This window comes from Pipra filicauda, unplaced genomic scaffold, assembly GCF_003945595.2.
Source record: "Pipra filicauda isolate LSUMZ 115617 unplaced genomic scaffold, ASM394559v2 scaffold17_size4572894_pilon, whole genome shotgun sequence".
NCBI lineage: Eukaryota > Metazoa > Chordata > Aves > Passeriformes > Pipridae > Pipra > Pipra filicauda.
Window position 1 is genome coordinate 2,298,075 of NW_024104287.1, and position 12,150 is coordinate 2,310,224.

General features: G+C 42.7%; 1 protein-coding gene across 3 annotated transcripts in view; it reads right to left on the reverse strand.

Moving 5' to 3' along the window:
* Nucleotides 1-280: 280 nt before the first annotated feature.
* SLC20A2 (solute carrier family 20 member 2) overlaps nt 281-12,150 on the reverse strand; it is a 57,414-nt gene continuing 45,544 nt past the window's right edge. Inside the window, exons 9-11 of one of the 3 annotated variants that reach the window (XM_039379867.1) lie at nt 8,341-8,526; nt 6,986-7,070; nt 281-1,983 (exon numbers count right to left, since the gene is read on the reverse strand). In XM_039379867.1, the coding sequence (XP_039235801.1) occupies nt 1,819-1,983; nt 6,986-7,070; nt 8,341-8,526 (436 nt within the window). In that variant the 3' untranslated portion in view covers nt 281-1,818. Of the gene's footprint in view, nt 1,984-6,985; nt 7,071-7,559; nt 7,645-8,340; nt 8,527-12,150 lie in introns of all 3 variants that reach the window. The other 2 variants (XM_027721730.2, XM_027721728.2) reach the window with 2 other exon arrangements.

Consider the following 12,150-nt stretch of genomic DNA (forward strand, 5'->3'; position numbering starts at 1 on the left):
AGTGCCCAGGGAATGCATCTGAAACAGCCCCCAAGCTCCCAGACCTTGACGGGGAGACGCCTGTGAGCCAAGCCTGGACAGAGCAAGGGCTGGGCACTGGGGCTGCCCAGACAGCAGGAAGAAAAGGGAGGTTTTGTCAGTGCCACACAAAGCGTGGTTTAATCCCCACTGACCACAGCAGACAAAGAACAACAGTCAGCAGATGCCAAGGAGTAGGTTTTAACTGCCCGGGGAGCTTTCCCATTACGGCTGAGTAACACTGGAAAAACGCAAGAGGCAATTATAGGGGCTGTTTATCTTTTTATTATAAATTTAGTATGAATGACCAATGGAAAAGTCACAATGGAGTACCAAGAACATTTTATCAAAATTTTAGCAGCATTTAAACAGTAATAGATTCCCAGCCTCCTCCGGGCACCCTTTGCCCTTTGCCTCCCACCCACAAAACAGTAACCTTCACTCAAATGTGCTTTCCAAAGGCATGCAGGGGATGCAGCTAGACATTTTCCCCTGAGCTGCCTTGAAAAAAATCTCATCCCAAATGCTGGTTACCATACAACCTCCATCCATGCAGGGCCAGGCTCCCATCCCCTCCTTGCTATTGGCAGCACAGCAAGAGGTTGGCTGGCTGTGGCATCGGATGGGACTTGCCACGGGGGAGGCAGCATCTGCTCACATCCTCCCCGTTGTCTCTCACGCTATCCCCTGCATGGATCAGCACTCCCATGGGCGCCCATTACCTTCAACCACAAAACCAGGGCTAGGCCCGTTTCCTAACAGCTGCTGCCCTTCGCTTCTGTACGCGGGGGTGCCGTGCATGCCACGGTCCCGCTCCTGTACCTGAGAGTGTGTGCTTGTGGCTGGATGGACAGGAAAAGGGGAGACTGACGGTCTATTCTCCCACAGGAATTGATAGGAGGGCAACTGGGAGCTGTGACTTGAAGGGGAAAGGTAGAAGGTGAGCAGTGAGATACTGAAGTATCAACCCACAAAATGAAGTCAGTCTACTATCAGCTAATGTGGAGAACCATGGTCTGCCTACTAAGTCACAAGAGCTAACTTTTTTGTGTGCGCTTCTTTTTTTTTTAAAGTTACATTAAGACATGAACAGTACTATCCCAGCCTCACTGGCTGGAGCTTGGTGAAAATGCTGAATTAGAGGTTGGGAAACACAACACACGCTCACACGTGTAGACAACAACATAATATTGGCAAGCTATTCCCCTGCTTCTTTGGTACTTCCTAAACTTTCTTATCCAAAATATATAAGGGAAATGCACCATTTAAAAGTTACTGTTGTAAGTATTTACACAGCCATAACCATCACGCTATGATACACAAAGATCAATGTGATATGAACAAAGTTATTTTATGAAAAGCACTTCTGCACATTTTATTTTGTTCCAGTATCTTAATAGCTTTAAAAAATTCATGTGTTATGCAGTCCTGTACCTCGCTTCTTATATCAAATGGACAAGAAACATTTCCTAATCCATACTCTTCTTCAAAAGATTAAAAAATAGCCACCAAAATGATACACTATGTACAAATTTTACTAAATATTAAATTCTAGGTAATTATTTTCACCCCACTGATAATATAACTTAGGTATTGTTACCTACTATATGCATATATATTTCTGTAATATATAAGAAATGGCACCACATCACCATGTCACCAATATGACACATTGTTATGTACAGTAGATAAGAAGTTAGATATGGAAGATGGATCCTCTCCGACTGCTTCTTTCACGGGAACGCTTCTCCCCTCGGTAGTAGCTTGGCCATTTCCCCTTTTCCCAGCAGAGGAAGCTCTTCAGATGTAAGGCAAGATCCCATACCTCAGCAGCGCCATAACCCCAGCACTGAACAAGCCAGCCACTGGCACAGTCACAAACCACGCCAGGAAGATGTTGCGGAAAAGGCGCCAGTCAACAGCTTTCTTGGAGCGGATCCAGCCAACGGCCACCACGGAGCCAACCTTGGGAGTGTGGGGAGGAGAGAGGGAGACAAGATGTGAGGGGTAGGTCTGAGCGCCTGTAATATGCCCACAACCACACCAATGCCAGCCAGCTGATACCAAGCGATGCTCTGAGATAAAGCAGACCCTGAGGATGACAATGGCTCTGTTTGGGTGTGGTGGCAGGAGGGTGACACTTCCAGGGTGCTTTAACCTTTATTTTTCAACTATCTGTTTTTCATGAGTCTTGCGGTTGGCCAAAGGAAAATAAATATGTTTGTAGGTTTTTCTCTGTCCTGCTAACTCCTGCATCAGCCATCAGTGGAACTGAGGCAGCCCTCCACCTTACTCAGTCCACAGGGCGCAGGGCAAGTGTCCACCAAGTCTGGCCAGACTGCAGTCTAAATTATGAAAAAACCAGGAGAGTTGTTTTTAGGGCTCTGCTAGAGAGCGTTGCATGGGGCAGGTCAGGAGAACTAGTATGTCCCGCTTGCCTGCCCTCTTGCTGGTTTGGGATGTCCTGCCCAAACCCAGCAGCTGCGGAACCTCTGCAGCTTACAGCCCAGCGTAGGGAGGTGACTCAAAACAGCATATCTGTATTTTAATACTGTGGGCTATAAACAGGACAGCAACGGCAAGGTAAGCAGCTGAGCCCACCCTGTGACAGTGAGGGTGACTTGGCAGGGGGCAGATAGACAGTGCAAGGTTAGATGCAGTACATCAAACTCATCAGTCCAAGCCCTCCGAGGAAAACCAGCCCTTTTGGACCAGCTAGCCAAGCAAAGCATCCAGAGCTAAAATCCTCCGTGCAGACAAAGACATCAGCCTGATGCTTTGGGGTACACAAACTGCAAGGACACCAAGACAATGGTGGGGAAGTGGATGAACCACCAAAATATCCTTCATAGTCACAGCTGCTAGGGCAGCGGGGTAGGTCAGTGGTTTTGTAGACAAAACACATTGTAGCATGGCAAAGCTGCAACCTTTTCTTCCTTTGACCGTGTTTTCAGTCCATAAGCTCAGGTATAAACCCAGCATATTAGTTCTTAAGAAAAAAACTGGGCTGAAAAAACCATTTTCAGTGAAAAATTATACAAAAACTTCAGAAACTCTCTATTTTCTTTCTGCCCTGGAAGTGGCTTTCCATGCTGTTAGCAAAAACATGTGCATGTCTATTCAAAGTGCATGGTAAAGCAGCAAGAAATGTGGAAGGAATATCCTGTTTTGAAGGTAAGGAAACTCCAAGACACAGCTGAGCATGTGCCATCCCTCCCTACCCGCTTATTTTCTTAATGGGAGTATCAGTCCCTGCCTACAGATCAAAAGACGGGCTGCTCCCCATGTACAGAGCCCGGAAAATGATAAATGCTAGGAGGACAAGGAATCAGGGAAAGACGGGATGGAGATATCAAATCCATATTTTTTGTTAATACCTACTTAGCTTCTAACTATTGCTTAATGTTCCTTTTTGGAGGACAGTTATTTGTGGAAGACCCTGTAACTCTAGGGTGCCTGTGATGGAACAAGGGAAAACTAAATCTGATATTCTATGACCAGTAAGGCCTCTGTCTAAAGCTTGATCCAATAAGGAAATCGTTTGGATAATATTTCATCTGAATACTGCTTGAGTGGATAATATGCTATTCTGTATTTAGGAGGAGCCCAGTGAAGAGGAACCCCACACTTCTGCCTATATCAAAGCCTTAATTCAAGGAAACAGCGTTTGGTTTTCCAGCAGCTCAGCTGTGAGGCTCAGCTTTCCATTTTCCATGTCCTTAGCATCCATCTGTCATGCTTGCAACAAGAAGCATTGCTTATTGAGTAAGCCTGCAGTCTACGTACGCTAGTCTCCGAGTCCTTCCTGAAATTTAAAAGGTATCAGCAATGATGGCATTGGCAATCTGTTTCAAACATTGTTAAAGTTTAGTTTATTAATAGTGATTTTGATGGACTAGAGGTTAGGAGAGTAACTAAAACTTGGGTGTAGGCACACTACACCACCTGCAGAATTTCAGATGATATCTACTTTGAGATTGGTTTGAAACCAGTGCAGTTTGCCTTCAGTATGCTCTGCTTAAAGCATTACAGAAATGCTCTTGGCTCTTGTTCCTGTGCAATGATGTATCATAAGAACACACAGAACAGGATAATTCAATCATAGCAGCACAGAGAATATTTTTCAAAACCCCAAAATCATAATGGCAAAACGGAGCTGACAGTATGACCTCAGCAAAGTCGCTTTTGCAGAGGAAAAGCATTTAACTCCTGCACTGTGATTTTATCTGTACATGAACACTATCTGTTACAGCTGAGAAATGTCTATTTATTTCTACATCTCAAATCTTAGAATAAATAACAGGTGCTATGTGTAACATTCGATACGATCATTTGCCCACCTGGGCAATAGAAAGGCAAGGTATGCATTCACACCATAATAGCTTTTCGGTGCTAAATCCTAAGGGAGGTTGAATTGGTGCAGGCAGAGCGATGTGGCTACCACGTTCAGATTCACAAATTCCTTTGGAGGCTCAAAAGATGAGGTATTTCCTTCAGGCTTCCTTGACCTGGAGGCTTTCAGAGGGATTTTCTTCTCCCCTTTGACTCATGGCAAACGTGAAGGTGCAGTTCAGGCTCTCAGCAGGCACTGAGCATGAAAAAGCTGCTTGGCTCTAGATTTAGGACAGGCACATCGAGCAGTGACCACCTCATGTAGACCAAAGCCTCTGATTTAGGACCAAAGGCAGCTCCTGATCTGAGAGGGACTGACGAATCTTTCTCAGAAGCTAATGCTTCTCTTCCTGCTACCAATTTGCCACCACATCTGCTCCGAGACCTGAAAACTGCTGCTCAGAGCTTTCCTTCATACTTAGTCTCCATTTTTCATTACAGACTATTGTTTCACCTTAAAAAGGTCTCATTCCACCTCTGTTGTTTCATGCGGCTCCTTCTTTGCCATCAGTTTATTTAGTTACCGCATGTTCAATTGACTGACACCCCTTGGTAGGGCTCCCACTTCTGCAAATTCTATTTTGCAGTGGAGCAAAAACAAATATTGGGTAAAGGAATAATTTCCACTCCCTGATGCTTGAGCCTCAATATCAGGCTAACCTCGAATCTCTTTTCTTTCTGATTTCTAGGGCAAAATAATTTTCCTGCTAATTTTTAAGACAGTATTTTTGACTCAGTGGTTGACAGCGCTTTCAGAGAGGAATTTTTACATGGAGCAAAGGATATATAACAGTCCTTTTATTCCTTCTCTGGGCCCTCAAAGAAAACAAGGAATTAATCTGTTACAAGTGTTTGCTTTATCTTGTGTTGATCACTTACGATCTTTCAGCTCAGAATCTCACTTTGCTGAAACATTGAGTCAGTTATAATGACATGTTGTCCTGGAAGAGTCTAATCCTATTGCAAAGTGGATCTTTCCATTAAGAATGATCCATCTAATGAGATACAGCAAACTACAGGGAGCAGACACACACTAACCACATCAACTGCTTTTATGAAAGTATTTTTAAAAAAGAACTATTTTGCTCTACAGTTAGAAAAGACCAAGCTTTTAACTGCGTTGAGGGAATGAATACCTCCTCATGCCACCCCCTCATTAGCTTATGGCTTCCAAGACATTTTCTTTTTAAATTCAGTTTATTTATCTGCACCAAAGTGTGTTTTCTCTTTTACAACAGTTGGCTAGAAGTGCTTCAGGCACACAGGGATAATCAAAGCTGTATTATTCTCCCTGGCAAATTCTTCATCATGCATTTGATATACCAGTCATCTTAAAGGGAGGTGGTTTCAGGCTAGCATTTTTAGAAGTGGATCACATTGTTATTATTTTTCCCCTCCCTGCTTGATTCAGAGGAACCAGAGTTCTGTCAATGCCAGGAAATCTGAACAGCCTTTCAGAGCAGTTCAGTCTTGGCTGCTTCTCAAAGAGGCACCAGGGCAGAAGAAAGAAATGATTTTGCAACAGAGGAAGGCTTTCTGAAGAAATGGTTTTCACTAGAAAAAGGCCAATTGACTCTTTCACTGGAAACCAGGTCAATGTCACAGGCAAGAATGCCAGGGTTTTTGCCAGCCCGCCTGCCATGCCGTGGAGCAGTTAGCCCCGGAAACCTGCCTGCCTGCCCCAGCCCCAGCCCAGGCTGGAAGGGCTCCAAGGTCTCCAGGGTGCAGTAGTGAATTCTACAGGATCTGTCTTTTTTTAGGGCTTGGTCTTGGTGGCATATCACGCCACTGAGGGACTTTGCCACTCTGGGGTCTCTGATTTTGGAGGGGCTTCCCCACATCCTGCCAGTGGGTGAGAGAACCAACCACTCTGCATGTCCAAGACCTTGGGAGTCCATAGGGAAGCAAAGGAGAGAAAGATGGGATATTTGACTTGAAAATTTCCCAGGGAACATAATTTTAAATTCCCATTATGTTCTTCCAGCAGTGTAAATGTGCACATACTCCCTATGTCTACAAGCAATATAAATGTCTTTTCACACAGCCTACCATATGACACAGTTAAATTCTGCTCATTACCCAGCCGATATCTATACTCCAAAGTGGTCTTTTTTAGAAAATAATAAGAAAGCCAACAACCTTGTTCAAAGAACTGATTATAAGGGCCAGATTCTGTATTATAATGCACAAAAGTGAGGACAAGTTGGTTTAAAAGAAGAGAGACATTAAAATATTAGCTTAACAATGTAGCAGTGTTTTTCATAGAGGTTGCTCTAAAACACATGTAACTGGGTTCACACAAACTACAGATCTATGTTATTTTAATATGTCTATATTAGTTTAGTACAATCATGTAAGGGTGAAAAATGGTCCAGACTTTTGTGCAATTAGTTATAATGCTGACTTTGCTTTCATCTGTACCAGCTTTAAAAGTGAACCTCGTTATTTTGCGATCACAGTCTGCACGGTGCACCACATAGTGAAGGCAATCTGCAACAATTGGTATCTCTTGTGGTTTGTTATGGTTTGTCCTAGTGATGTGATTTACTGATAGGATCACTGCAAACTCCAATACCTTGCAATGGGTGGAGCTTATTGGAATACCCACATTTGAGGCTACAAGTACCGTTAGCGCACACATTACTTCAATGCAAAATCCACTGTGAAGAAATAAAAAAAAAAAAAAGACAGATGGAAAACCTGTAGTAAAAGAGTTATATGCAGGAAATCCCATGCCATGCACTTATCAAGAAAGTGAAGTATAAATGATGAATGGTGCGCAGCCTCTGAACAAGGGAGAAATGTTACCCGACCAGGTTCAAATGGCACTGTCAGAGGAAACCAGGTTCTTCCTTGTAATCATTTGCTTTAAAATTGATGTCATGTTTTCGTAAGTGCTGTTTTTCTTTACCAATAGCTATGGAGTTCACACTGTGACTTTACTGTGACAACTCCAATGCATTTTTTTGAAGCCTGATTATTTTCCAATGTCACTGGCATGACCGAGATGCGCCGATGCACCTCTGTCTAACCATCCTCTGTCAGCGGCTGTTTTCCCCTCGCCATGCCATTATCCCTGGCTCGAGTGGCACAATTTTAAGATGAATAGTCCAGACTGCCTTGACTGCAGTCGCTGGGCAAAGGCATACCTTGCAGTGTGTAGTACTGACAGGAAGTCCAACATTGGAAGCTACCACAACTGTGAACGCCGAAGCCAACTCAATAGTGAATCCACTGCAGGAAGCATAAGAAAACACTTCACAATCACTCTTTGCATCAGCTCGGACTGATACCATGCAGCGTGCCAAAGTCTTACCCGTTTCTTCTTTTGACTGTGTTATCTCCAAGTGATTTTTGTCATACAAATAAGTTAAGAGAACAAGGAAGGGTTGAATAATGGGAACGGCACAGGCTAGTCATCTGTAGTAACCTGGCTGCATGGCTCATTGCGTCAGGGACTTTTACTACTCGACGCTGCAGTGAATCATGCCTAATTAGTAATTCGGTTAAGCACCAGCAGAGGTCGAATATGCATTAAGGATGAAAATTACTGTAATAAATACATTTAATAGTCAGAAGCGCACTGGGAAAGCCTCTGTAATCTTGCCATTTCCAAATGCACCTTCTGCCATATTAATTAGGTCATCAGCAGAAGACTGTTCATGCAGACCTCTATGCCTCAAACACATTCAGTATTAGTTTACAGGGTTATCTTTTTTCCTTTCATTCTTTCTCATTCTTTCTTTCTCTCCTCTTCCTTTTATTTCTTTCATTTTTTAGAAAGATGGAGAAGTCAAAGCAAGGTTATCATTAATATCAAAGCACAGCAGATCCAGCAAACTGCATTACAAACAAAATACTGGAGCAGCAATTTCTCAGATTGGTTCATACACAAAGTTCACAAAGCTGTAATGACACCTGTGGACCTACCTTGATGGTGTGATTGGAGTGAGGTCTTTACCCATGGTCTGGATAACTCTTCTACCCCAGACCCAGAGACCCACACAGATCCCAACACCTCCATAAAACAGCAGCCAGACGGGAGTCGACGCTTCTTGCATTACGCCACCTTGCTCGTAGATAAGCCAGAGCGCGACGAGGGGACCGATTGCGTTGCTGGAGAAACAGAAATACATCACCTGAGTTATAGAAATGTGGATAATTGCCTTGACAGAAGTCTCTTATTTTCTGTGTTATTTTAATTCACTATGCATGCAGCACTGCTCTGACTTGAGCCTACAGGCAACACCCTTTCTTGCTTGGAAAGGCTGAGGCAGGAGACTCTCATCATGTTGCTTTTTCAGCTGCCACTTCATCACTGATAACTAGAGTGAATCCTGAAAGGAATTTCTCTTTTACAAATTGTTTCCTAAAATGTCAGTCAGAAGTACCTCATTAAGTCTGTTCTGTGACAAAAATCAGTATTTTCAGCACTGCACTGAAACTATCTCACAATTTACCAATTCAAGAGCTCTCCATCTTCAAAATTCAAGTATCAAATTAGCTCTTCCTGTCAAACAGGGAAAATAATGAACAAAATTACCATTGCAGACAAGAATATAGAAATATAATCTAGTTTGACAGCTAGTAAAGTTTGGGATATGATCAGAGTGCAGCTAGGAAGGTGACTTAGTCCTCTTCAAACATGTTGTAGAGCTAGTTGGACTGGATCAGAGAGGACCCGTTGGTGACACAGAGCTGGCGTAAGCCCTTTTTGCTACCCTGCTGCTGCTATCTAGAAAAACACTGAAAGTCAGCCACACTGAAGTCCCCACTCCTAATGCAGGTCATCCAAAATTGGTCACTGGAGTCTCCAGTGCCTGGAGTCATACTTCTGACATTGTTTATTCTAAAAAAGCATGAGAGTTAGAAGAAAAACTTGAAAGCTAGTATCCAGTTACTTTAGAGGCTTAAATACTAAAAAGCAGATAAGAATTTCAATGTCCCTTTTTTTCAGCTTTTTTACTAAACTGAGTAGCTGCTTGCCTGGTTGAGCAGTATTTATCCACTCCAAAAAAGCATACTTAGTGAAACAGCACTACATTTATGTCCAAAGAATCACAAAAAGAGCAGAGCAAACCTGACCAATGTCATTCAAAACATGTGAAAACCATCAGGAAGCACCGCTCCTTGTAAATCAATAAGGAAAGCGGGTCACAGCGAGCACTGCAGGCAGGACCGATGGCCATGCTCACCCTGGAGCCAGGACCAGCTAAATTTAGTTCCTGGTTCCGCTCCAAAACACACAGATGGAGTAAGGGCCAGTTTTAATGTCAAATGTTATGCAAACCAAGCCACCGTATCTGCCAGTTAATAATTTACTTGAATCCCATCTTTACCAAATACAAGGCACTAGGAGCTGAGTGGCGATTGCCAAGAGACGAGGGTCCTCAGCATTGCAAAGCTCGGCACATCTAAGCAATACAAGACCCCCCTTCTTTCGTCTGGTCCTTGAGAAATCCAGCTCTGAACCCTTGGAAGTGGTCCTGGAGCAAAGTAACTAGGAAGGAGTTTTCCCTTGTAAACCCACACAACAACATTGAAGCTGCAAGGCAAATGAAAATATTTAAAAATGTTCTTTGATGTAAGAAAGAATTTATAATTCTTACAGATTTTGAGAAAATTACTGAAAATAAATTAGTGAGCTAATATGGATAATAAAATCCAGTGGGTTTGAAGACTATGGGTTATACAGTGAAGAGCTAAATACACATTAAATAAAGACTGATTTCCACTAGCAAAAATACTTTAAAATTCTGATCTGATACTGTGCCTGAGTAAGCATTTGATTTGTTGATTTTTTGTGTGAATGGAATCACAGTATGTAAAAAGTCCTTAGGGCCTAAATGCAAGAATTATTTTTCCTCCAAGGAAGAAGAGATTCTTGATCAAAACATTTCTCATATTTTTAAGCTGACCTGCAACTTCTTTTCCAGTGTTTTCAGGTGTGGATTAAGTTACTTGCACATTTAAATGCCTTCTTCTGCACAGAAAAACAAAGGTAATTCAGTGTACCTTCAACTGATGGCTACAGAAGGATGGATAAAGGCAAATAAAACACTGATCAGATGAATAAAGGGAAAACTGATCATCCCTTCTTATTGTGCTGTATAACATGGAAACAACCTCCCTGTTGAAAATAACAGGCACATTTGAAGCAAGTCCAGGCATTGATTCCTGACTGTTCTAAAGAGATTATGGATGGGTATTTGTAAGTCCCAATGTAAATGGAAAGACAGAAAAGGCTTCAAAAACTGCAGCAGCAAACTATGCTCTTCTGCATCAAAATCCAGTTTTAATTATTTGCAAATGCTACAGCTCTGTGAATCAACTAAGCTTAATCTTTGAAGAAAAGGTTATTTTCTTATTTGCAGCAATGGAAGACAAGGCAAAACTCTGCTGGCTTATGCTCAGCCTCAGAGGATCTGAGTGGCTGATTCTGCCCAATAGATCATAAGAGATGGCGCTGATGCCCACAGAAGCAGCATTTCTGATACCTTCCCTATAAGAAATGAAGGCAGAAGAGCACTGGATCCATATATGTTTGGAAAGGCAAAAAGGTAATTAACCACATTTTTATTTGTGGGTATCTGCATCACTGGTTATCTTTACCAGAAGGATATTTCTCCTCTCCCTATAAATCATGTTCAATGTGACTTAAATGTTCAGCTCCTAGGGACAGTGACATCTCCCAGCCTGAGCATCTGAAAGTGGCTACCAACAGCCACCAAACCAGTGGCTCCAATCTACCACCATCATGGCTCTCCAAGGGGCTCCTTTGGCTTCTAGATTTGTTCAGAAGGTCCGATCCGAGGGGCCTATGGTATCAATGCTTCCAATGTCAATGGAGAACAACTCTAGAAGAAGCTGTTAGGCCTGTTCCACCACAAAACTACCGAAAGCTCACAATGAATGGGTCTGAGTCAGGATGACTTTGGTTCTGTATAGAAATAGAAGAGAACCAGTCCCAACAGGACAGTAAGAGCAAGTAAGAGAGAAACAACACACATAAAAAAAAAAAAAAAAGGCATTGTTAGATAAGAGAGTTTGCTTTGAGACCTTCTCAGATGTCTCCTACAGCTGAGTGACTAACCAGACGAACCACAAAGATGCTGGCTAGACTGGGATGTGGCTTTCACAGTATTTCCCACCAGTTTTATCTCATTTGACTCAAGACATAACTAGCAAGAAAGCAGACCTTAAATCTTCCATGCATTTGGCTAAGACTCATTTCACAAGTCTATTTTCAAGTGACTTTCTCTCATTCTCCCATGCAGGTTTTTATTTGCCTTAACTAACTCTCCTTCGTGCTGGAGCTCAAAGTCTTATTTATGGCAGCTTAGAGGAGAAGAAAAAAGCCTGAGATGTCACCCAGGGGCTCTGAACCCCTATCCACATCTATGTATACCTAAAACTGCTCTTAGGTTCCTATGAAACTGAAGTGCTTTAGAGGATGTTGCTGTATTATTTAGCTATTGGGTTTAAAAAGCAACATGAGCTGCTCCTGCCATGGTATTACTTTAATTTTGTATGCCTAATACACACTTTTCCACTGAGCACAAGAGGATGGCCATTACAAGCTAATTTTAGGATGAATTTATGAAATGGCGTTAAGAAGCCTACCTCCTGAGTCTACCTGTTGTAAAAGTGTACTTTCCACATCCAATACTTTTCACCATCTCTGCTGGGCTCCTCCAGCCACAGTTACTCGCAGGGCACAGGACTTTGCAGCAGGGGCGG